Genomic DNA, 25030 nt, shown 5'->3' with positions numbered 1-25030 from the left:
CTAAAACCCAGCAATGTTCAGGCAAACTGGGATGTTTTTGGTCACCCGAGGTGAACCTAAGTCTCTTTGTCTCCAATAAAAAAAAATGCAGAAAAATATCTCTGGTATAATGTTTATTTAAATAGTAATCTTAAAAAGGTTTTATACAAATCATATAAACACAGTTTGACGTTGTTTATTTTTTACATTGAAGAATCACAGTAAAAGCTCTCAAGTTCCCTTGATCTGGCTCAGCCAGTGGATGGTCAAATACCTTTAACAGCTAACCTTGGAAAAGTTAACCTCCTGTGTGACAGTTTAACTTTTCCCCTTGTTTTCTTGCCGTTCATGCTCATTCCTTGGACCCTCATTCCTGTCAACTCCCCATGCCCACCTAAGAGAGGAAGCAGCCCTGCGGTCCTGTTGACCGCCTAGTCTGGGAGAGCGCGGAGGTAATATGTCATTCAGTACAAGGCATAAAAGGAGATCAATACTGTGAGTTGGGTTTCCCAAGGGGAAGGAGTCAAGGAGATGGGTCGGCGAGCCTACCTGCAGATAGCAACAACAAATGCACCAGGGTGTCCCCTGGCCAGGTTATAATCGGGTCCTGTCTTGCAATAGAACAGCCTCCGGGGCTGGTGAGGTATCTACATGTAGCTCTGGCTGGCCTGCTTTTGTTTAGCATCCGGAGCCCACTCAAGGGCTCAAACCAGCCAATGGTGACTATGGATACAGGACATTAGAGGGATGTAGGTTGAGTTGTACATAACTGAGAGGTGAACTGCGGGTCGGAGACAAGGCTGGTCTTTGGGGAGTTGTAGAACGGCCCACGGGACTTGAGAGGGCCAGGGCCCTCACTGTCAACTTTTGAACTCTCTTCTTCTGCAGGTTAACTCTGGAAACCCCTGGACGTGCTAACTTCTGGAACACTGAGTTACAAGGGAAGGCGAAGAGGAAGCGGGCTAATTAAGAACTTGCTTCTGCCACACGCTCAGCTCAGGAGGGCCTGAAGCTAAGGCCTTGGGCTTGACAGCTTCACTTTTCACCTCTAACTACCACTGTGCCAATGAGTGCCAAGATCAGCAGTGACACTCGGGCCTAGGTCAAAGTCACAACAACACCACTGAGTCCCACGTGACCATTCACATACACAGTAGATACAGAGAACTCAAAGACGGGCAAAGACACACACACATAGGAATAAATAGCTGTCGGTATGAACTCTCCCTCTCTTCACACAGAACACTGTGACATTACCATTTGAACTAGCATTTTCATAAGTTAACATTGAAAGGAACCAGCCAGTCCCATTCACCCTTCCCCTTTCACCTGGGTATGAGACAAATGACATCGTGGGTGACCATAGCAGCAAAAAATGGTCTGACAGTTCACCACTGATTAGCAATAGGCTGGGCATACTGTTTGGGTTTCAAATGTATTTCCAGCACACAGGCAAGCTGTAGGCGTTACTACAAAACCAAGATTTGGATCCTGGCGCGGACAATCTTCTCCTTCACACAGTTTCATGCGATTCCAGATGCCTTCCCTTCTAGAGCAGCTGAGAGTCATCTAGGGCTACGATTACCTCTCGGGTGGCAGGCCTTACTCCATCCATAGGGTCAGTGGTGTGGGGGAAGCTGGGTGTGGAGCCACTGGGTGAGGGAAGAGGAATAGGGGAATGCCTTAACTTGTATGGTATTCCTTGATTTCTACATAGAAGGAAAATACTTTTTTTTTTCATTTTTTTCAAGGCACTTAATAAAAAAAATACATAAATTGGTGTGTGTTGGGGTGGGTGTATGTAAGAACACACGTCTCTCTGGGCTTGAAGCAGCGTTAGCATTTTGGTTCACAGGGCTTGCAGACTTTTGGTTAGAACCAGCTCTCAGGCATTGCAGTGCTGCTGATGCTTCTGAAAGGTGGAGGTGGTGGCTGTCACCCCAAGAAGTCTGTGTTTACTAGCCTAACAGAGACGGATGTATCAGAATGGCAGTCTTTGCTATCACATGATCACAGACAATGGACTTCTTTTTCTCTCTCCACTGTTCTCTTCCTTTCCCGTCAGCTGTCACTAGTGACGTCTCACAGATGGACAAACACACTGATAGCTTATATTTCCCCCGCCCCATCTCAGAGGATGTCAAAGAGTGCTGCTTCCTGGGGCTTAGAGACCTGACAATGAGTGTGTATGCATGGGTATGCATGTGTGTGCATGCCTGTATGTGTATGTGCATGTGGTGCACGTGCGTATGCTTTAGAAGAACAAGGACGAAGGAAAAGAAAAAGCAAAACCACCACCAGAGGCCCCACAAAGCAGCCTCACAGCCACAAGTTCTGGGTCTGGACTGAATGAATGGCTCCTATTCACAAAGCACGTTTAAGGCTTGTCCGCTTCTAACATGGAGGCGCTTCTACGGATTTTGACGTGTGAAGTTTCCTTTCTGGTTTGTTTTAAAACGCATGTAAGAAAGAGCTGTTCATGCTGACCCTAAAATGGCAATTTTCCCCTGGATAAAAAAAGTTAAAGGCAACAACATCCTACCGAAATGCTAGGACTGGAAACGGCAGCTTGTCAAGTTGGCTGGCAGAAGCTATACCACAGCAAATCCCGGAAGTCATGAGACGATCGGAGGGTGGGATAAACTGGACGGCTTTTTTGGAGAATTTATCTTCTAAAGATGGAGAGTCTGAAGAGACCCTTTGCTTTCCAAGCGTTGATTAGGAAGAAAAAGCAGAGACTACTGATCACCACTCTGCTCTATTCTGGAAAAGTCATTCTCTTCTGCCTCTTTGAGTTGCTCACAGACGAAGGAAATAAAACAGAATTAGCAACAAACTCACAAACAAAATAGAACTGTGACCACCAAAGAGATGAGCGCCCATCCTTGTCCCAGCAAATGATTCAGCCACGTGGTCTCAGGTGGGTCCCGACCCCCTGAAAGACTGCATTTCCCCGCTTCCCTCGACTCGCCTGTCTGTCCTGTCCACACCTTCAGTATTCTGGATCGGTTGGATCGAGATTATGGCATTCAGTTTCCAAAGGGAAAAAAAAAATTGTAATTTTCACTAGCCCCTCTTGCTGGAATGAAATGTCAGGTGCGATTTGGGTGCAACCTGTCAGGCCTCTGAGCAGCACTTCTGGTGGTTCATCTTGACCTTGTGCTTGAGGCCGTCGTAGAGCTCGAAGTTGTAGTTCTCCAGAGTGGTGCAGCTGCGGGAGCTCAGGCCGGAGTAGGAGCAGGTGCAGTAGAGCAGAAGCCCCGCACACGTGGCCCCTAGGAGGACGCCCAGCGAGCTCATGGCGATGATGGTGATGAGAATGGGGTCTAGAGTGTAAAGCCAGCTCTTCTCTTTGTCAGCCAGCGGGGCCCCAGACCCGGAGGTCGGAGAAGAAGAGTTGCTCCAGTCCACCTCGTAGTCATCTAGGACGTAAAGGACACAAGAGACTGCAGACACTGTTTCCTTTAGAAATAACTGAGACTCCCCCCAGCCCAGTTCAGAGGTTTATCAGAACCTGAGGCTAAGCTGTTCGACACTGGAGCTATCCTGAAAGTGAAAGTCGCTCAGTCGTGTCTGACTCTTTTTGACCCCATGGACTCTACAGTCCACAGAATTCTCCAGGCCAGAATACTGGAGTGGGTAGCCTTTCCCTTCTTCAGGGGATCTTCCCAACCCAGGGATCAAACCCAGGTCTCTTGCATTGCAGGCAGATTCTTTACCAGCTGAGCCAAAAGGGAAGCCCTGCTTGGCTTCAAAACCAAGCCCCACCTTGTCCTAGCTGCGTAACCTTGGCCAAGTTATTGAGTTTCTCTTTGCCTCAGTTCATTCATCTGTGAAATGGCACTACTAATAACCTCACTGGGTTGTTAGGAGGTTTGAATGAATTAACATTTGCACAGTGCTTGGTGTCCAGCACAAAATAAGTATGGTCTAAGTAGCTGATACTTAAACAGTTTGAGTCACAGTAAGTGAGCTTAGATTTTCACAGGGTGCCTTTAGAGCTCTTGGAATGGCCCTCTGTTCTGTACACTCTTCTTCCTTTGTCTCCTTATCCCTTAGTTCCAGCTGCTTCATGTTAAATCGAAGAACAGGCTGAGACTACTTCAACATGACGAGTTTTCCAATTTGGCATTCCTGGCCATCCAAGCAGTAGATTTTTTGTTTTGATCCACCAGGCCTCACAACCTAAGCTTTACCTTACTGCTATGTGTTACAGATTCAGATGTTGAATTCTGACCCCTAGTACCTCACAAAGTGACCTTACTTTGAGGATAGGTGTTTACTGAGGTAATCAAGTTAATATGAAGTCCTTAGGGTGGGCCCTAATCTAGTATGACCAGTGTCCTTGTAAAAAGGGGAAATCTGGAGGCAGATACAGGTGGGAGAATGCCATGGAAACATGGAGATGGCCATTTACAAGCCAAGGAAAAAGGGTTGGTCCACAGCCTTCCCTCACAGGCCACAGAAGAAGCCAGCCCTGTTGGTACCTTGATCTTGGACTTCTAGCCTCTAGAACGGTGAGAAAATAAATTTCTGTTGTTTAATCCACCCAGTATGCAGTATTTTATCATGGCCACTCGAGCAAACGAAACTATTTCTATAGCATGATCAAGACATGACCACATCTCTGGCAAATTTTGTGGGATTTCCTAATAATCCCATGAAGAAGGCAGGGTGATACTACAATTTGAAAAAAACAGATGAGGAACTGAGGCTTTGAGAAATTAAGTGATTAGGTAACTCACTCAAGTCCCCAGAGTCAGCAAAGAGTTAAACTAGGACTAGAAACCAGGCTTTCTGCACCCTCATCTTTCACTCTTTCTACCCCATCTAGGCTTCTGCCGCTTGATCTATCGCAGCCTCTCTGTGAAGGCCAGTTGTGCAGCTTTGCCCATAAAAGGAACGTTAGACCAGGCTTTGCAGGGGGAGTCTGCATTCAGTTAACAAGGTGCTGTTTGGGTTAGTCACTCTGTTTCTATAACTACACTTGAAGTGTTTGATTAAGGTCAGGTTAAAAAAAGCAGCTCTATAAACTGCTCTTCTTAAAGGCATCAGTCTTGGTCTAAAGCTGCTCTTTGAGGCGAACCTTAGTGATCTCTCTTGGAAATCAACTCTGGCTCTCAGGGACGCCTAGAGAGACCTGTGCTCCTCTGAGTGGAGGAAAGATATTACATCTGGGTGTTTGCTCAGCGCCCCTCCAGTCAGGACTCCTGCTTCAGCCTTATGGAATATCTGTATTTGAAGTAGGAAAACAGAGCTTGGAATAGGTATGAAAAATGAGATAGGTAGTGAGGATGAGACCTAAATCCTGCAACGACCCCCACCTTGGTTCCTGAAAGCCATGGAATCAGAAATCTCAGCAGGCCTGAAGGAATGTTCACACTGACAGTTATCCACTAAGCCCTTTTTGGAAGTAGGTCAATGGGTTCAAGCAGTGACATGTATAGAGGAGCCTGGCTTTCACTTCTAAAGGGTTTATTCAGATTCGAAGTTCATCAGTGTCAAAAGTTGCCCAAAGTAGGGGACCTATTTCAGATTAGGCAGAGGAAACTCAATAAACTTTCTAACTCTCTAAATTTGACTTTGACAGAGAAATTGATGGCTTCTTCATTCCTCTCTGGATTCTTGTCACATATTTCTGGCTGATAGTTCTGAATTCTGGCCCTCCTATACCCTGGGCATTATTTTTGTTGATAGCTTTATAGCCAAACTTGACTTTCATGATTATCTTCTAAATCATAACAACACTTACCATCAATTTCATCCTCGTAGCCCTCTCTCCCATGTATTTCTGGGATGTCCACTATAACAAGAAAGAAATTTTTTAAAAAATCAGTCATAACAGGTACGAGCGGCTAAAAGGCAGAGATGCCACCTTGCTGAAAATGACTCGCCAGCACTGTGGGAAGCTAAAAAATTGCATCTGCTTCTAGATCATTTAGTACTGCACATTACTGGATCCGTCCCCCTTCAAATGCCTTGACTTGACTTCCAACAACAACCAGAAGAACAGAAACAATAAGAAAGGCCTTAAGTGCCCAGTAGATGCTCGCTTGTATCTTTATCATAACTGTTATGTACAACCAGTGTAGGTCTGAGTCTTATCTAAGGCAACTTCTCTCCTGTCCTTCGTCAGCTGCATGACTGCGATGTTCATCTGGTATAACACACTGCCCCTCCTCATGTGAGTGCATCTAAGTGGACACAAAGTTTAAAAGTTTCTCCTCTGGATTGCAACAAATGTAATTTAAGTAAGTCACGTTTCATCATTCTATGTTTTAGTGTATTTATAGAACTAGAACTGGAAAGAATGTTATAACGCCTGTCCACCCCCACACATCCATGCTAATACCTTTCTCGTTCCTTCCCAGTCTATTTTTCCCATTGGCTTTCTTCACGGTTTAGAATAGATCACACATAGGCACCCAACCTGACTCGCCCAGGCTTGAATAGAGCCAAGTTAATTTACTCCAAACGTTCTCCAGTATTATCGCTCTTATCTTTTCCTTTTTTTATGATAGTTTTTTTGGGGAAGGGGGATGGCTAATACAGGTCTCTATTCACTTTGCTGTCCATCTTATAGAAATCAGAGCCAATGGAAATTACTTGCCTAAAATGGTAAAATATTTAAAAAAGAGAATCAAATCTGTGGTGAAGAACAGGGTCTTATCATTTCTTCCTGTCTTATGAGTTAATTATGCCTGTCCCGGCTATCAGGTCAAAGTGGCGCCAGTGAATGTATGTGGCCCTTCAGAAATTTCATTCAACTCAAAGTCAGGTGAGCTACCTTGATGTCAGCACTATAAATTTATATCCAAAAAAGTCAAGACTGAACACAAACTCAAGCTTCCAAAGAGCTAAACTATCAAACAAGAGGAACAAAAGGACTTCAGACCAGCCTGAACATCTCCTTCATCCGCACAAAATCTCAGGGAAGATCTGCTTGATCACGACCTGAACTGAGGATCGATCCATCACTGCCATGCTTGGCATTCAGTCTTTCCCTGGAGGCAGAGGTATTCATCCTGTTAGAAGTCTTCCTCATTCCTGGCCAAAGTGCTAAAAGCACAGTCTCATCCTCTTCGTCACCATGAGGGATGCGGAAAACAAAATGCCAAGACCCCGCTGGAAAGGATGAATGCCATGTGGCACCAATCCTCCATAAATCCAGCCTGTTCCTGGCACGTTTTAGCACAGCGACTAGTACCTGCAGGCCCCGCCAACTTCCGCACCTCAGTGCCCATCCCTGCATTATTCTCCAGGCCTCTACAATGCAGGCTGTGCCCTTGGAATGAAGATGGAAACATGAATCAACAGGAGGCAGGTGGTATCTGTCACAGGGATCAAATCAGGCTCATGGAAATCAACCCAGAGGCTTAAAATAAAAAATCTTACGAGAAAAACAAACACGGAAGGAAACCACCACATTTCTAACAATTAATCATTTTTATGGGATGCTTATATGTCTTAACACCTTCATGGTTAAAAGAAGCAGAACACTGGATAAGAAAGAATATGTGGATCAACCTAGGATGAAAACTGCAGGGCTCCTGCCAGTGACTTTCGGGCCAAATCCTGTGCTTGCTTTTAGGGATTCCATCTCTGCCAAGGATGTGACAGGTTTGGAGGCTAGAGTGCCATCTTGCTCCATCTCACACCCTCAGGGAAGAATTCTTAACACACTATTGATCACCAGCTGGAAAGGAGTGGATGTGGCATTGATCTTGGAGGAAAAAGGGTAAGAGGATGGTAATGACTATGAGAACATTTTGTCCCAGGAGATCATAGCCACTTGTCTCTGAGGGCAGAGGACTGGATGAGATGACCCTTCTCCCCCCAAGAATAGGTCCATTTTTAAGGTTATATGAAATTGATTACCCAGATGTGACTCAGATTTCTGCACCTGTAGGATCAAAGGCTACTTCAGGTAAAGAACACTTTAGAGGCTTGACTTGGCTTTTTGCATAATCACTGCTCCCAGGAGTTTGGTGAGTGGGAAGGGGTCAAAAAAAGGATAAGTTAATCAACATTTTCAAAAGTGCATCTGTTCATGAAGGCTTAAAGAAAGAATGACACATTGGGGAAAACCCCAATAAAGGGAACGTTTGTACAAAAAGCAATTTACTTTGATAGCAATTTTCTCTAGTCCCCTTGCTAATATTCTTGGTATCTGTGTTTGGTTAAGAGCTTTCTTTCTCAGAAGCCTCTTTGCTCTTCATGGACCACTTTCCTTTTCTGTTGAGGTCAAGAGAGAAACTTCAGCCTGTTTCCTCAGAATGCTGGCAGGGTGTGTGGATGTCCACTGGGTCCCTGTAGTTCTAGTAAAGAAAAAGCAAGGGTGGGTTGGAGAGAGGAGGAGTGAGCCAGGAGTTCAAGGCAGAGACTGGAAGCAGCACCTTCCCAGGAAGGGGACATAACAGCCAGCAAATGGAGGCCTGGCTGGAGAAGAGAGGCTGAGCAGAGACCTGGAACTAAACTTTTTAAACGAGGACATTCCAGGACTCTTTTAGAAGGCGTGTGTGTTTGTGAGTGGGTTGACGGAGACTGCAGTGAGCCCCACCTTTAAAAGAACACAGATCAGGAATGCATCTTACCACCCACACGACTTCCACTTTCAACCTTTGTGCTGACATGACCCTGCTTCCTTCTGGGCCCCTGTGTGGATTCAAGCTCAGGTCAGTCTGACTCCAAAACCTGAATTCTGACTCTCAGTACTGTACTCGGGCCAGAGAAGACCCTCCTCCTTCAATTCCTCCACCTGTGCACACAAGTTCTCTGGCTATGGGCAGAACAGTGCATTTCACCTATATCAGCCCTGTGTGTGCGTGTGCTCCGTCACATTCGACTCTTTGTAGCCCTCCAGGCTCCTCTGTCCATGGGATTCTCCAGGCAAGAATACTGGAGTGGGTTGCCATTTTCTCCTCCAGGGGATCTTCCCTATCCAGGGATCAAACCCACGCCTCTTGCACTGGCAGATGTCTTCTTTATCATTGCACCGCCTGGGAAGACCATTCCAATAGAGAAGACAGTCTGCCTTGTCTTCATCCCAGCGGGCTGGATACAGTGTCCGGCTGTTTGCCTGCATTGCTGGCTCACCACTTTGATGGGAACTCACCAAGATTTCTCATGAATGTGAGGATGCGGTGATCTGAAATTTGGGGCTTCATGTTCTTCATGATAGACCTTATCCAGAGAGGGAAGGTGGGCTTTCATTGTTCTTCATAGAGCAGTGTTCACTTACTGACTACCAGCCAATCAGCCAATTCTCATTAAGAGGGTCGACTACATGCCAGGGAACCATACAGAGGAGTTTGGAAAATGAAGATGTATGGGGCCTGGTGTCTACAACCAAGGCCCTTCAGTGTGATTGGGAAGCAAGGGCTCACCATGCCAAAAGAGCACAAAAGAAAGGGGGCTGTTGTGGAGGGACCTCAAAGTGCTGATGGAGTTGGGGGCAGGGATTGGACAAATGAGGGTGGGCCACTGCTGGGAAAAATGTGGGAGGACAGGGCAGCGGCTTTGGAATGGAGGCTGCTGCCAGGGGTGGGGAGGGGATGGAGAGTCTAGCTCCTTTCTCTGATAGGTATGGACGGTCTCAAACATGGCACCTGAGCCTTTAAGCTTGTACACTGATCTCTTGGTTTGGGGCATGAATTCATCTTTTTAAGATCCACTGAGGAATTCAAAGAGACTGCCTTGCCTGGTCACAGATCTCCTCCTTATATGTCCCTACATCAGAGTCACGTCTCTGCCCACCTCCCTGCACCAGCTACTGCAGACCAGCAGAGCAAGAGGAAGAAGAACTCATGAATGCCTGGAAGGTAGCTGAACAGAATTTTGAGAAACTAAGTGATTAGAGTAGCCACTACTTAGAAAACAAACAAAAACCCAGTTCAGGAAAACCTGGTCATTTTCATATTGACATTGCATCTCAGGCCAGATGGTCCCCTTGTTTCCATTAGCATTGCAGAGAGGTGGGTTAGGTACCCAGTGAAGAGTGATTCAAGGTCTTACCTGTCTCCTATTATCCTGATTTTCCAGAACAAAAGACCCTATAGTGGCTAGTTACCAAGACATCCTCTGGACTGTTCAGCAACCCCCCTCCACCCAGGAAGAGCTGAATATTCTCCAGCATCCTTGTCACTAAATTGCAAAGGTACAGCACAAAAGAGGAACCGCCATACCGGTCATGAACTGAGCCTACTCTAGGGAGATGTGTATCTCCCAGAGGGGTTTGGAACACTGCCTGGCAGTGTAAGACCACACATGCCAGGCAGGGGAAATACCCCAGACACTCCAGCCTGCAAGTGGAAAACTCCCCCTGAGTGTGGTGTGGGTCTCAAACAAAAATGCTCTCTCTCATTTAGATTTTCCTTCCCAGTCTTCCTCTCTCTTCACACGCACACAGACACACACACACATTTTGCTCTCTCCCTCATCTTTTTCTTTCCTTTCCTAAATTAGGATCCTTTGGGGTTAGAATGTTTTTCTGCAGTTACAGAAAAATTTGACCTTCTCTTTCACTACATCTCTCATATGCTGTGGTCACTGCAAGTGTATTTTCATTGACATTGTTCTGTTTAGTTTTCATATCAAAAAAAAGAGCTTCACAAGATCACTAAGAGAGTGAGGAGTCTGCCCCAAACCACTGGCTGCTTTTAGATAAATGGTTGAAGATCATCCCTGGGTCACTTGCACACTGATCAGGACACCAACATATGCTGGCTTTTCTCTGAAGAGTCTCTTCCAGACCAGCTCCGAGCAGTGGCTTGAGAGGCCTGGTGGAAGCTGATGACAGATTGGCCACCCAGAACATGCAGTGGACACACTCAGGACTGCACCTGGAGGGGAGCATTTCGGAATATGGAGGAGCCCCGGGCTGGGAGCACTGCCCTGGGAGCAGACTGCCTGCTCATCAGAGTTCCACCACTCCACTCAGGTGTGGGGGCTAGGATGAGCCTCTAAGCACCCTGAGTCTCAGCTTGTTCCTCTGTACAGCAAGCACTGGTGTTCTCTCCTGCCCAAAAACCCTATCATCTTTACAGGAAGACAATGAGGAAAGCTACGACGGTCTTTCTGTTGAGGGCTGCCCAAAAAGGCCGTTATTAGATAAGGCAGCTTCTACAGAAATGAGCTCACTGCCCCAGTCTTTACCCCAAGTCTGTCCTCTTCTGGGTGCCTCCCACCTGAAGTCATCCATCTTAAGTTCTGTGGGGAAGGAGAAGACCATGCAAAGGACAGGCGGGGGCAAGCCATGAGGTCCCGTGTTTTCGATACTTGCTCATTTGGCTTAGAAATCAGTCCTGCTAACTGGCAGTTGAAGAACTGACAGATCGGGTAAAGAGTGTTCCAAACTCGAAGACTCCACCTTAGCTAAGGTGGGGCTGATAAAACCTGGTGAGAAGCCACTTAAACCACATGTCCACTCAACCCATCAAACTGCAATCAGCTTTTAAAGCAAGGATCAAAGACATGCCTACACAGGAAATCACCGAAATCATTCATTTTCACAGGTACCAAGTGTCATCACTTCTATTCAAAGAGGAAGAAATTGAGGAAGGAGAGTAGAAAAATGCAAGAAGTCACTGAAGAGCTCAGCAGCAGACCTGAGAGTCAGCCACATTTTTGACACCTTGTTTAGGGCTGTGATTTACTTGGGATTAGCTCTTGGCCACTGAGAGTCCTTGTTGAGTTTGATTCCAAGTTCCTGAGCCCCTCAGGTCAGTTAAATCACTGGACCATTCAAATGGGAGTAGCCTTCAGAAAATTCTCTCAGCCACTTTGTTTTGATCCCAGCAGGAGAGGCAACACTGTGATCTAAACAAATGAGGAATCATGAAGGACTAACAGATATTTCTTGGCTCTTCCATGTGTTTAATTTGATTTAATATTTAGTGTTGGCTGAAGGTTCCTACTCCCTACCACACTTAATTTCCCTAATTCAGTTTGTTCATCCCCAGTTGCCATAAGGAGCCAAAAGTTCAGATGTAGATCGAAATTTTGCCAAAACTCCTCCATTAGAGTCAGGCTACTTGAGAGCCCTTCATCCTGTGCTGGGTTTGGCTTGACTTTAGAAACACCACCAGAAGATCCTTTATCATGGGTTTTTATCTCTTGAACTATAGCCAAATGTATGCAAAGTCATGGGAAAAAAATTTTTTTTTGCAGTTTTAAAATGGTTTCAAGCTGGAAAAGAAAAGGGGGCTTGATCTGTGATATTTAAGAAGACTTTGAACATGATTTTCAATTATTTTTAGTTGAATTATCAGAAGGAAACACTAAAAAGGATTGAAAATATAGACTACAAATGAGAAGGTTGTGAAATGACCTAATAATACTTTGAAGTATGGAGGCGGATGAGCAGCTGAGGCCAGAATGGCTCCACTGAGCCCCAACAATGTGCATGAAAATAAGAAAAAGAAGGCAGCCAGTAAAATGTTTAATTATAGACAGAGGCTTCATGATTGTGTAGGCTGGAAAAAACCCAGTAATGGTGATGGGGGAAAATTCTGGAATCTCTCCTTTGCTCTTGTTGTTGTTGTTCAGTTGTGTCTGACTCTTGGACCTGCAGCATGCCAGGCTTCCCTGATCTTCACTATCTGAGTTCGTTCAGACTCATGTCCATTGAGTCGATGATGCCATCCAACTAGCTCATCCTCTGTCACCTCGTTTTCCTCCTACCTTCAATCTTTCCCAGCGTCAGGGTCTTTTCCAATGAGCTGGCTCTTCACATCATGTGGCCAAAGTATTGGAGCTTCAGCTTCACCATCAGTCCTTTCAATGAATGTTCAGGGTTGATTTCCTTTAGGTTTGACTGGTTTGATCTCCTTGTTGTCCAAAAGACTCTCAAGTCTTCTGTAGCACCACAGTTCAAAAGCATCAATTCTTCAGCATTCAGCCTTCTTTACAGTCCAACTCTCACATCCATACAAGACTATGGGAACAACCATAGGTTTGACTAGATGGACCTTTGTCGGCAAAGTGATGTCTCTGCTTTTTAATATGCTCTCTAGGTTTGTCATAGCTTTTCTTCCAAACATCAAATGTCTTTTAATTTTGTGGCTGCAGTCACCATCTGCAGTGATTTTGGGGCCCAAGAAAAGAAAATTTGTCACTGTTTCCACTTTTCCCCCATCTATTTACCATGATGGGACCAGATGCCATGATCTTTGTTTTTTTGAATGTTAGGTTTTAAGCCAGCTCTTTCACTCTCCTCCTTTATCCTCATCAAGAGGCTCTTTAGCTACTCTTCACTTTCTTTGCTCTAGATCTTTGAAAAAAATCGGAGATGTTCTTCATTACTGTAAGAGGAAGCCCCGGCTTTAGGTTTGGTCTCTTGCATAAATGCAACTGAGCTTCCCAGGTAGCGTTAATGGTCAAGAACCTGCCTGTCAATGCAGGAGACATAAGAGAGGTGGGTCCAATCCTGGAGTCAGGAAGATACCTTGGAGGAGAGCATGGCAACCCATTCCTGTATTCTTGCTTGGAGAATCCCATGGACAGAGGAGCCTGGTGGGATACAGTCCATAGGGTTGCACAAAATCAGATGACTGAAGTGACTTTGCACGCACGCATGCACATGAGAGATTGGACATGCTTTTCTGGTGGGAGGCCTTGGTGGAGGGAGGTAAAGAAAGTATAAGGATGCCAGAGGATAAGAAAAGGGGCCACCAAGAGAAGGGGAAGATGGACTTCCCTGGTGGTCTAGTGGTTAAGAATCCATCTGTCAATGCAGGGGACATGAGTTCAGTCCCTGATCCAGGAAGATTCTACCAGATGTGAAGCAACTAACCGCGTCACCCCGACCACCAAAGCCTCAATGCCTGGAGCCTGTGCTCTGCAACAGGAGAAGCCTCTGCAACGAGTAGCCCATGCATTGCAATGAAGAGTAGCCCTTGCTTGCTGCAACTAGAGAAAAGCCCTCGCAGCCCTCGGTGCAGCCAAAAAAATAAATAAATAAAAAAATACATTAAGAAAGAGACAGGAGAGGTGCAGAAGGGGAACAGTGGGGGCTAAAGATGAACCACACTCAATACAATTGCACATAGGTCAGTGGGGACAGGTCCTCCTTGAGGAAAGAGGATGGGACAGTGGCCCTGTTGGGGTTTAGAGCCAGGAAGCTATGACAGCGGTGAGGGCTAAGGCTTCCCATAGACAGCATCACGGAGCTCGTGCTCCTGGTCTTCAGTTGGCTGAGGCGGATGAACCATCATGGGGCTCCTTGGAGCCCCCCACATCAGCCCCTGTCTAGGTCCTAGTGGCTATATTTCCACCTCAGTACCAGCTTCCCAGTAAAGAACCTGCCTGTCAATGCAGGAGACATACGAGATGGGAGTTCCATCCCTAGGTGGGGAAGATTGCCGCAGAAGGGAATAGCTACCCATTATAGCATTCTTCCCCGGTGGCTCAGATGGTAAAGCGTCTGCCTACAAAGCGGGAGACCTGGCTTCGATCCCTGGGTTGGGAAGATCTCCTGGAGAAGGAAATGGCAACCCACTCCAGTATTCTTGCCTGGAAAATCCCATGGACAGAGGAACCTGGTAGGCTATAGTGCATGGAGTTGCAAAGAGTTGGACATGACTGAGTGACATTTACTACTACTATAGCCTTCTTGCTTGGAAAATCCCATGGACAGAGGAGCCAGGTGGGGTCACAAAGAGTCGGACGCGACTGACGCCACTTAGCACACAGCACACACACCAGCTGTCACGAGTGCCCTAGAAAGCGATCAGGAAGATGACGCATCCCCCAAGGTTATGTCCCTTCTCCCAGCCCCTTGGTGGCAGTAGGGAGACGCAAAGAGAGGAAAAGTTTAACAGACTGTGCTGAAATGAGCTTCGGTAACCAGCAGGCTGACTGAGAACAGGGCTTTGGTCAAGGCCACCTCAGGTTCAAAGCTTTCTCTGCATTCCCTTCATTACCGGAGTTGGTCGCTCTCTAGCGAGTTCCAGAGGACTCCAGTTCAGCGTCCAGTTAATGAGTCCTGCCGCCTGAGAAAGAAATTGCCGCTATTGAAAGCCAGACCTGGAGGCCTATCACTCCTCTTCCGGATGAGAGCCTTTGCCTTTGGGTACATCAGTTAATGATACTACAAGGGTTCAGTTTTGCACAATTACACACAGAAGACAAAACAAGCTTGTGGCATGTGTGTGTGTGTGTGTGTGTGTGTGTGTGTGTGTGGTGACATAGCTCTAGCTCACCCACATCTCATTCTTGTGCTGCTCCCCCCAACTGAGACATCAAAAGTTATGCTCCACCCTCTCCCCACCTCCCGCAAAGAATTATACCCTAGCCTCATGCCCAAGAGGCAGCAGTCCTGGATTTTTGGCGAGTCGGAGAAAGCACAAAGATCTCCCGTATGGCTGTCACACTATCCATTATGCTCAGAGTCACAGCACTATGACCGCTTGGTCTAAGCGCACAGTAGAAATCAGGGTAACATCTCTTAAAAGAAATGGTGTTTGGGACTAATGGGTCTCTTGGCTTCTCTTCTGCTTGCCATTCCTTACTGGAGCCACTTGGGGCTAGTAGCTTCACCTGCACATTGAAACCTCCCACTGGAAAAACTACCTCATCTACTACCCTTCCTCAGGTCACACTAGCCCTGAAGCTCCTCAGAAAGGAGGTGGGTGCATCCTTCCAGCTGGGTAAGCCTGCTCCTCTCAGGGCTGTGGTCATGGTGGGGGCCTCAGGTACAAGGTACCAAAGACTGGGGACTTTCCATTGGCATGTGGCTGGCTTGTGGCCGTTGGAATATTTTGGAATATTTTTGTCTGTAGCACAATACTGTGCACTGACCTTAAAGAATGTTTTTCACATGAATTTTTTAGTAGAAAACATAAATAAATAACAGCGAGGCACAGCACAGTCACTCTTTGAAGAAACCAAGTGGAACTCATTAATCATGGAGAACAGGGCTCTGTCTGCTGAACTCAGGGATAGAATTAACTCCCGGGGCACAGTGGCCACAGTTCCAGTGAGCTGCGACTTGTAGCCAGGCTCACACTCTCCACAAATGGGCACTGAAAAAGTCCCTGCAATTAAGATTTCCTTCAGTTAAAAGTGTCCTAAAGTTTTCCCCTGCAAGCACTCCCCCTAATTTAGAGAGACAGACCCAGAGATTATGTGGCTTGTGCGCATGATAGGGGATATAAGGCAGGCTGTCCACTAGTTTGTTAGCCTCTCAGATGGAGGCAGGTTCACTCTAAAAGGTAGACTCCACGCTTCCAAGGCATCTATTATAAAGTGTGAACAGGCACACCACTTGACCCACATATTCTATTCCAGAGAAACGTGAACAAAGAGGCAACTGTAAGGATGTTCATTACAGTGCTGTTTATCATTGCAAGAAAAACTAGACACAACCTGAATTCCCACCAGCAGGGAAGCAGTTAATAAACTATGGTACATCCACATGATACAAAATGCTGGACGATATTTAAAAAGAATTGTGTAAGCCTGTCAGCATGCAACAAAGTAGCCCCAAGACTTTGTCAAATGAGAAGAAGCACATTATCCAGTCAAGCGATCCAATGCTGATACTGTTTACACAAAACCAAAGCAAACTGCATAATTAGACATGAACATATACATTTGTAAAGGTATAAAACAAGTCCTGAAGTTATATACCTTGAACAATTTCTCATGGTTCCCTCTGGGAGGGGAGTGGGACTGGTTAACAATGAAATGAACTTTAAAAAAAAATGATTTGCAGTTTTTGAGGCTATAGCCATGAATAACTCACAAGTTGAAAAGAAATGAAAGGAAGCCTAGTCAGATACCATCCTAAAGTTTCCCCCAATGACCTTCTTCAGTATCAATAACCACTCTGGCCATGAGCCTCCAAGAATAGGTGTTTTCTCCACTCAGTGACCAGTCCTGCCTCCGGCATGTCTGTTGCTGACTCTTCAAATGACCTTTCCTATTTCTTGGCTTGATGCCCATGGGACTGTAGTTTTATTGGGAGCTTGGAGTTCAGCGACAGCAAAGCCCAGGAACAACTATTTTATTGGAAAGAGAGTAGAAGGACTCTGAGTCTCTTGCCCACTGGCCTTGGGTCAAGAATGGTTTCTGCTGTTTGCCCTGAAGCACCAAGACTGTGCATTGCGCCAAGCAGAAACCATACTAAGAGGGGGGTCTGCTTTTTGGCAAGTGCCCAAATCATGTATCCATTCCAGGCTTAGGTTTGGGGCCAAAAGGAACTCCTTCCTCCACACAGTGCAAACGTAGCCTGGCTGTGGCCTGTGGCCCGATGCCTTCTGAGGGTCCAGGTGTCTGATGATATCTAACCTGAAGACATTCTCCAATGAACTTGGTCTGTGTCAGGCTTCGTTAAATCCTACACGATTCCTAGTTCTTGGTTTATTTATATAAGGCGATCTTTCCCCTGCCGATCATAAGGCCATCAGCTGGTGCTTCCCCTCTCCCCTCCTTTTCCTCTGGTTGGCTTTGCTTTGTGTTTTCGTTGGGCCGTTACTGAAATGGATGAAAGGCAAATTACAGCTGCAAGAGTCCCAGTGATGAGCACAAAGAGAAAACAAGCCGCACCTACAGATCTGCAGTTTGGCTCAGATGCGGAGATCACAAAGCGGACAAATTAAAACTTAAAAATGAAGCTCTTTTCATCAGAGATGACAGAAAGGCCAACAATGTTTGTGCCAAACAACTGCACAGTCTGTGAAGAGAGGTGATGAAAACAGACCCAGGGCCATAGTCGACTGGCCGGGCTGCGGGTATCTGGGCTAGGAGGGCTTCAACCGCAAGAATGCACATTTAAACCATCATAAAGGGCCAGGTAGGAGCCAAGACAGACCCTACTATGCCTTGACATCTGGTGTTTATGATCCATGGAAATACAATTTCTGTAACATTTATGCTTGGGTTAGGTCTGAAATACCATACTGATAACAGTGCTGTGTTTGACGCCTAAGATCAGAATCGTAACAGTCTCTGCTCTTTTGGGGAAGAGAAAGAATGTGTATAGAATAAGCCTTGGGATCAGAACCAAGGCAGGAAAAGCAATGATAAATTCTCAAAGGTGGCTGCAAAAACAGTAATGCTAATTAAGCATACACGATGGCTAATTTAATTCACTGGCAAATCTGGTCCCAGGCCAGCTTATGAAAATGTTGACTGAGCCTGACTCTTTGTTGGAAATAAATGCTTCTGAGATGCTTTCATTTTCATCCTTTGCTAATAGGAGCAAATGGCTTTAAGGATAGCCAACTGCTATGTGGACAAAATGGGTCATGATGCTCGTCGTAGAGGAAAAAACAAGGCTCTGCTCATGGACATTCAACTCTATTCTCCTGCAGAGGACAGACAGTGACATCTCTAGTGAGCCTGCTGTAGCGACTCAGATCTGAAGACCCAGAAGCCTGTTTTCTTTAGCACCACTTGGGCAGGTTGATAGCTGTAAAAAGCAATTCTTCCTGGCTCTAGCTTTAGAAAGGAAGAAAAGCAGGATCCTGGCAGAAATAGGCTCTTTTGGACCTGCTTCTTTCCTTGGGGGCCATTAGGAATGTTCTCAGACTCTGAGGAAGGGTTTGGGGTTGATACTTTTAAAAGACTCCACAAATATAGGGGGGTGGAAAATTCTTCCATCATCACTTTTGACCACCATCTAGAAACACTGAATTGCTGTGAGGCTGTCTTTCCTTTATCTTTTTTTTTCCTTTCCCCTAAGAACTCTCTGATAAAATATTTTATATAACTATGTCACTAAATATGGCCTTCCACAATGGCTCAGTGGGTAAAGAATCTGCCTGCAGTGTAGAAGACACAGGTTCGATCCCTGGGTCAGGAAGATCTCCTGGAGATGGGAATGGCAACCCACTCCAGCATTCTTGCCTGGAAAATCCCACAGACAGAGAAGCCCAGTGGGCAACAGTCCATGGGATGGGGTTGCAAAGAGTCGGACACGACTGAGCACATAAACTCATAGTCATAATTCATGTTTCTAAATACTCAATAAAGAGAACCAAATACTCATCAAATACTTATGAAAAGATCTGGCTCTTCGAGTAAGTTTCCCCAAGTTCCTCTCCTCAAAATTTTTATAGAATATTCCTTTTATAAAATGTTCCACCATGATATTTCCAGGTTCCCGGTAATCATATAATTATCTTCATTAGTTGCTCCCAACTCTGGAATATCTTTGAGCCTTGAACATACTGTAAGTTTCCGTTTGGTCTGGGAAAGTGCTCATAAATTGGAGATCGACGTCCCCGTGGAAGTAATAATTTGGTAGGCAAGGGGTAAGATGTTGCCACTTCTTCTCCAAAGGAAACTATCTGTCTCTGCAGAGCTGAGAACATGATTCAGCTTTGCTGGTCCCAGCCCCTGGGGCCTTTTGAAAGTACAGTCCCATCTCCAGGGATTTGCCATCAAGAGAAATTTTGTGGAATCACATGGAGTAACTTAGCACTTAGCAACTTTTGCAAAATCCCACACCAATCATAAAAGCTGGCTCAGCTGCACAAATTGGATAAAACTCCTAACAAGCAGTAGTAATAAAAATAAAAGAAGGAGATGTTGGCATTCAGCTTCAAGGAGAAAACCCACCTATTTCCCACAGAAATGCCCTCTAGCTCAGAAGGTGATGTATAAACTTTGCAAACATCAGTTTGTTCAAAGCCTACACCTGAACTTTGTTCTCATAAGCCAAGGTGAAAAAAAAAAACAGATGTTTGTATAAAAATATCATCATTTTATTACATTCCACACAATACATTTTCAAATAGTTTTCAACGTCCACAAGGTATTTTGACACACAGGCAACTGAGCAATGCAAGAGATGTCACAGTTATAGGACAAGGGGATAAGAACAGGAAGTAAAAATCTTTAAGTTTTCTTGTTTTGCTGTTGTTCTTTGGTAATTTTCGATAATTTAGGTGTTTACTTGCCTGCTAGCTTCATTTTTAAAGACGCAGTCTTCTTAAAGATGGGGTATCAACCTCAGAAATATGACTGGATTTCCTATCCTATTCTGGCTTTAATCCCAATAATGTGGGACAGGGGAAAAGATAATTTACTTTCAGCATTCTGTTTTGTCAATGGCAATGCTATGATCCTGTTTTTCTTTCTTCTGCCTTCACAGGCAATTAAGGGATAGCAATTGCTAGCATAATACCAAGAAAGGGATTTTTTTCACCCCCAGAGATAAGGGTTTCCCTCCTGGAACTGTTAACATGAAAGCTCTACTAAGGCAAAAACTTTACCAGCCCGAGCTAAACCTTCCTTTCATTCTTTTTTTTTTTTAAATAGTTGCTATCACCACTTTGTCTTCTGAGAAGCAACTCTAAACATGCATGCATGCATTCACCTGTCCAGTCTATTATTTTTTTTAGAAGAAAGGGACCCTTCCCTTCCTCCATGAAATACAGAATTTTGCTTTTTAAAGCTGCAAGGCATGACATTACAGAAGAGCTGCCCTTTTAGCAGAGTACCTGGATAATACTATGAAAGTTGCTGGGGCCGAGAGAGTGGAGAGAGACACAGAGAGAGAGAGAAACAGAGAGAGATGTGATATCCCCAGCTGAAGTGCATTATGGGATTCACAGAGATTTGAGCAGTCTCATGAGCAGTCTCATATTCCCAATGACAGCAGGTACATAAAGATGACGCCACCATGGGGCATCAGATAAAGATACAGCAAATTCACAAAGTTGTTGTCATCTTCTTTTAGAGAAGGGAAATCCTCATGGGTGTACGGTAACTCAGTTGCTACACTGGCCGGACTTCCCAGGTGTAATTTCCCGACACCATGCTTCCATGGGGTGCCTATAGGGATGTCAATCATTTCAAGGGAACGCCTGGCCCCAGACACATCACTGGATACAGACACCTGAGATAAAAAGCCCTCAGTGATGGGCATGAAAGTCATCGTAAGGTATCCATGGTATCCTGCCACCCCTCCTCTCTCTGCCCCTCTTTCTTTCTCCATCTTCAGCTGGGGTAAGACACTTCTTGAAATCTCAAGGTAGCTCATGCTCTAGCCTTTCATCTTCTTTTCTTGGCAGGGCTGCTGTGGTTGAGACAGACTAGCTCTTTGAAATAGAGTAAGAGTGGGAGAGCACCATTCTTTCAGGAGGATGAAACAAACCAGATGCGAAAGTTGAGTGTGCGTTTGCTGGAGGGACCTATGTGAATATTCCAAAAGAATGCTAAGTCTCTCTCCCACAAGCAGCTAAAAAAAATCATTAGTATTTTGTTCTCAGAAGGTACCTGCAGGCTTTCAGCCCAGGCAACCATCTTTGGAGAGAATCTTACACTTCCCCAGTGGATTCCTAGCAGGAAGGTGAGAAATAAACACCCCCAAGCCTAAGCCCCAGTACACTGAGAATCTTGTTAAAATATGCATTTTCTATCAATGAAATTGGCTTCATTATTGAATCTATCCTTCGTACAATATCATTAGGCAATCTGTCTCTAACATCCCTCTCCCTGCGTTGCTCAGAGAGGACAAATGGGCAGCAACGGATTTATCTTCCTTATACCTTCTCCTGACGAAGCAGTAACATCTGGAAATGCCAGGCCAGCCTATGAGGGTGTATCTACCAGATGCCATGAATGCTTTAAGGGGTAGCACATTAGTACATTTAAACAAATGGTAACTTTTTATTCTCTCATAATATTCAAATAAATCAGGGGAACAGCCTTATATTTTAGTGGCTATAGATTCAGGCACACATTAACACCATGAAAGGAAAGCAAATAACCCCCTTTCCCCCATATTTTACAAATGCTATTAACCATGATCCATACGATACCAAAGAATACACGTTTTAAACCTTCTTACTCCACCCCCCCCCCCCCCAACTGGGCAGAATGACCCCCCTGGGGTGAGGGTTTCTTTTTTTAGACATTTCAATCCTTCCTTCTCCACTTCCTCCCGCTCTCAACAGGCTACTGCTTTTCATACATCAGTCTCAGAATGGTTATTCTCTATGACTTATTCCAAGATTGGACTTAACTGATAAAAGCTAAACATTCATTATGAGCTTCTCTGTTATAAGGCAACATGAGACAAATTTGCTTCAGGGCTGGAAGTAAGGGATGGTTCCACAGGCACCCAATGGCTGTTACTGTGTAACTTCAGAGACATCCCAGACGGGACTAGCTAGGAGTCATGTCTGGTCTGAGTGCAGCGGGAGAACCTTCCTCTTGGGTCAGGGGGGTGGGGCCTGGGGACAGGGATGGGAGGGGCCACATTGCTTCTCATGTGGCCTCTAGTTTTAGGTACCTGGAGATGACAATGGTAAGCCAACAGAAATCCAGCCAGAGCTAGATAAGGCAACAAAAAGCTTCAATCTCTTCTCCAAGTCAACAGAACTAGTACAGTATATTATTTTCCGGAACATGTACCCCGGGAGAAGTAACACAAGAGTTAAAGGGGGCCCTCTCTGAATACACTCACACAATGCCCCCCCCCCCACCCCCCAATGAGCCAGTCTCTCTCTCACACCCACGCACACACAGAGCTATTCACAGGCGCAAATGTATGCTATGTACAAACACACAGATCCGGGTTTCCCCTCAAGTCTCCTGGCAGACTGCCCACCAGAGAGGAGGGATGGGCTAAGGCAAGGGGAAGAAATAAGCAACCAGTCTCTGGAAGGAAACCAGCTGAGCCGTGAGTTGTGAGGTGCTTAAGGGGTGTGTCTCTTCTCGTATTCCCAAGATGCAGCATTGTAGAGTTGGGGTTGGGCGGTTTGGAATCAACAAAAGGAAAACACACAAAAGAACCCGAGGAGAATGGTCGGGATGGATACGAGCGCACAGAGTTTGGGCTCAGAGACAGAGATGTCTGAGCGTTCACACAGAGACTAGGCGAGGAGGAAAAAGTGCAAAATCGAGGCAACGTGTTTGCAGTCTTTCTTGTTTGATTTGGGTGCGGTCCTTGCTTCGGCCCTCAGCAGTGCGAGCTGCCGTCTTGCTCTAGCTTAATGGTTAGGGTGGGTTCCACGGCCAGAGGGGCCCCGTTGGTGTAGTGGGAGGTTTTGTAGGTGATGGAGTGATCAGTCTTCTTGGCCGCATAGCGGAACCGGTGGTAGTGGAGCACCACGGCCAGCGCGACGGAGACCAGCACCAGCACCGCACCCGCGGCGGCCATAACGTAATACCAGTAGGCTGGGATGGGCTGCACGGGCACCGTGTCCACTGTGGGCTCGGTCCCCGGTAGGAGGGTGCCCCCTGGTGGAGAGACACAGAAGAGTGTTGCTAGGCTGAGAGCATGCAGACTAATCCAAAAATTAATTTAAAAAAAAAGAAAAGAAACACACACATGCTTTGGAGTGGATAGGGAAGGGGACAGGGGAACAAGATGGTACTGAGTATTTAGGGTGGGCCAAGCACTTTTCAGTGATTGATATTACTTCCTACTTACAACCCTATCAGGTAGGTACTCTCAGACCCATTTTACAGATGAGGAAACAGAGGCTCAGAGAGGTTAAATGAATGGTCATACAGCAAGTAAGTGGTAACTACTGTATTCAACCAAGAACTGTATGATTCCAAAACTCTTTTCTCCTTTCTGTTATACTACAATACTCTATAATAGGTAGAAGCATTAGGATTCTCATACACACACACACACACACACACAGGAATACATGCAAGTGATGTTAAAATGACTTCTGGGATTCCATAGGACTGATTCTCCGAATGGGTGGAAATAACAATATTTGGTCAGGCTGGCCAGCATTCTCAAACAATGTATTAATTAGGCTGGCTAGACTTGAAGGGGAATTCCACTTTGGTTTGCCAAGGCTTCCATGCCCACTGAAATCAGCCTGGTCTTGTCTAAACAGGTCAATTACCACTGTCAAGCAATGACTAACACATCTTCATTTTTTAATTGAATGGAGGATTTAAAAAGTGGATTGGAAGGATGTTGCAACCAAAAAATGTGGGTGCAAAATGATCGTAGGTATGTGAGAGAGACAGTGAATAAGTGAGAGCAGAGGGAGGGAGAACATTCTAATCACGGAAAAGACAGAGGATGGAAGAGAAGCTAGCAGAGGATTTACAAGGCAACCACATTCACTGGCCAGCCTCTGGTTGCCATGGAGATGATGTCATAGATTTAAGCCCAGGGTAACTCTGGGGAAAGACTGGCTGGAGTCCCATTTAATGCAAAACAGTGCTACAACTCGATTCTCCCAACGATTTACATCAAATGAGAATCTGGCCCAAATGGGACTAGGAGCTTTTGAGCTTGCCAAAACCAGACATGATCTTTACTTCTGAAAAATGATGTATGCTTAACCTATGAAAAATTCCTCCCTAGCTGCTTACATCAAGTAGAGGTGGCCAGAAAGATGTGTGCTCTCTATCCGTGGAATATCCCAGGTGGGAGCCACAGTGGTGGGGAGGAGATGCTGCTGCCTTCTCCTCGAACCGTTGGTCCTACCCTGTGGGTGCATCTCTGCTCAAGACGCAGACAAAGCTCACTGATATTTTCATGCCTCCCTCACAAGACGTGGAGCTCCTCAAGCAGAAGCACTTGCTCTCATCCCTGGTTTCTACCTCAGGGTATGTATGCACCAAGAAGGCTCTCCATAAATGCTTGTGATTAAAAGACCGAACTGAGGTGAAGACTCCTATTTCTGAGTCAGTGTTTGCCAACTCCTGCAGCCTGATCCCCGGAGCACCTCTCTTTGATTTGGGAGATAGCTGAGGGGTGAATCAGATCTTCTGAGGCCTTCTCAGAAGTGTTAGAAAAATGAGAGCATTTTTCTTGGAAAATCTTTCAGAGCCTGTTCACTTTCCCAGCTCTTAATCATTGACTCTTTTAGTTTTAGGGAATCCCCTTGTGCTAGGGTACAGGGTTCGTTGGTGTCTCTGAGCCCATCGGAAGTGCCACAGGGTTGGGAGGAGCTATGACAAGAATGTGTCACCAGCATACACCCTGGCAGCTGCGGCCGCCGCCCCTGGGATGGAAAGGATCCCAGAACCCCAAGGTCACCACCACGCCCCTTTTACACTGTCTTCTTCCTTAGCACCTCCTCTATTTGTTTTCATTCCCAGACCATTTCTGCCTTTTAACACT

General features: G+C 45.7%; 1 protein-coding gene across 5 annotated transcripts in view; it reads right to left on the bottom strand.

Annotated features, from left to right (window-relative positions):
• Window positions 1–116: 116 nt before the first annotated feature.
• The window catches only part of NRP2 (neuropilin 2), a 119061-nt gene continuing 94147 nt past the window's right edge, over window positions 117–25030 (bottom strand). For 2 of the 5 annotated variants that reach the window (XM_068968306.1, XM_068968307.1), the window contains exons 16-17: window positions 5732–5782; window positions 117–3401 (exon numbers count right to left, since the gene is read on the bottom strand). In XM_068968306.1, coding sequence (XP_068824407.1) covers window positions 3097–3401; window positions 5732–5782 — 356 coding nt within the window. In that variant the 3' untranslated portion in view covers window positions 117–3096. Of the gene's footprint in view, window positions 3402–5731; window positions 5783–19712; window positions 23173–25030 lie in introns of those variants that run through there. The other 3 variants (XM_068968310.1, XM_068968309.1, XM_068968308.1) reach the window with 2 other exon arrangements.

This window comes from Capricornis sumatraensis, chromosome 3 (genome assembly GCF_032405125.1).
Source record: "Capricornis sumatraensis isolate serow.1 chromosome 3, serow.2, whole genome shotgun sequence".
In the NCBI taxonomy this organism is placed as follows: Eukaryota; Metazoa; Chordata; class Mammalia; order Artiodactyla; family Bovidae; genus Capricornis; species Capricornis sumatraensis.
The sequence above is the reverse complement of the archived record's forward strand: the minus strand, read 5'-3'. Positions and strand labels throughout refer to the sequence as shown.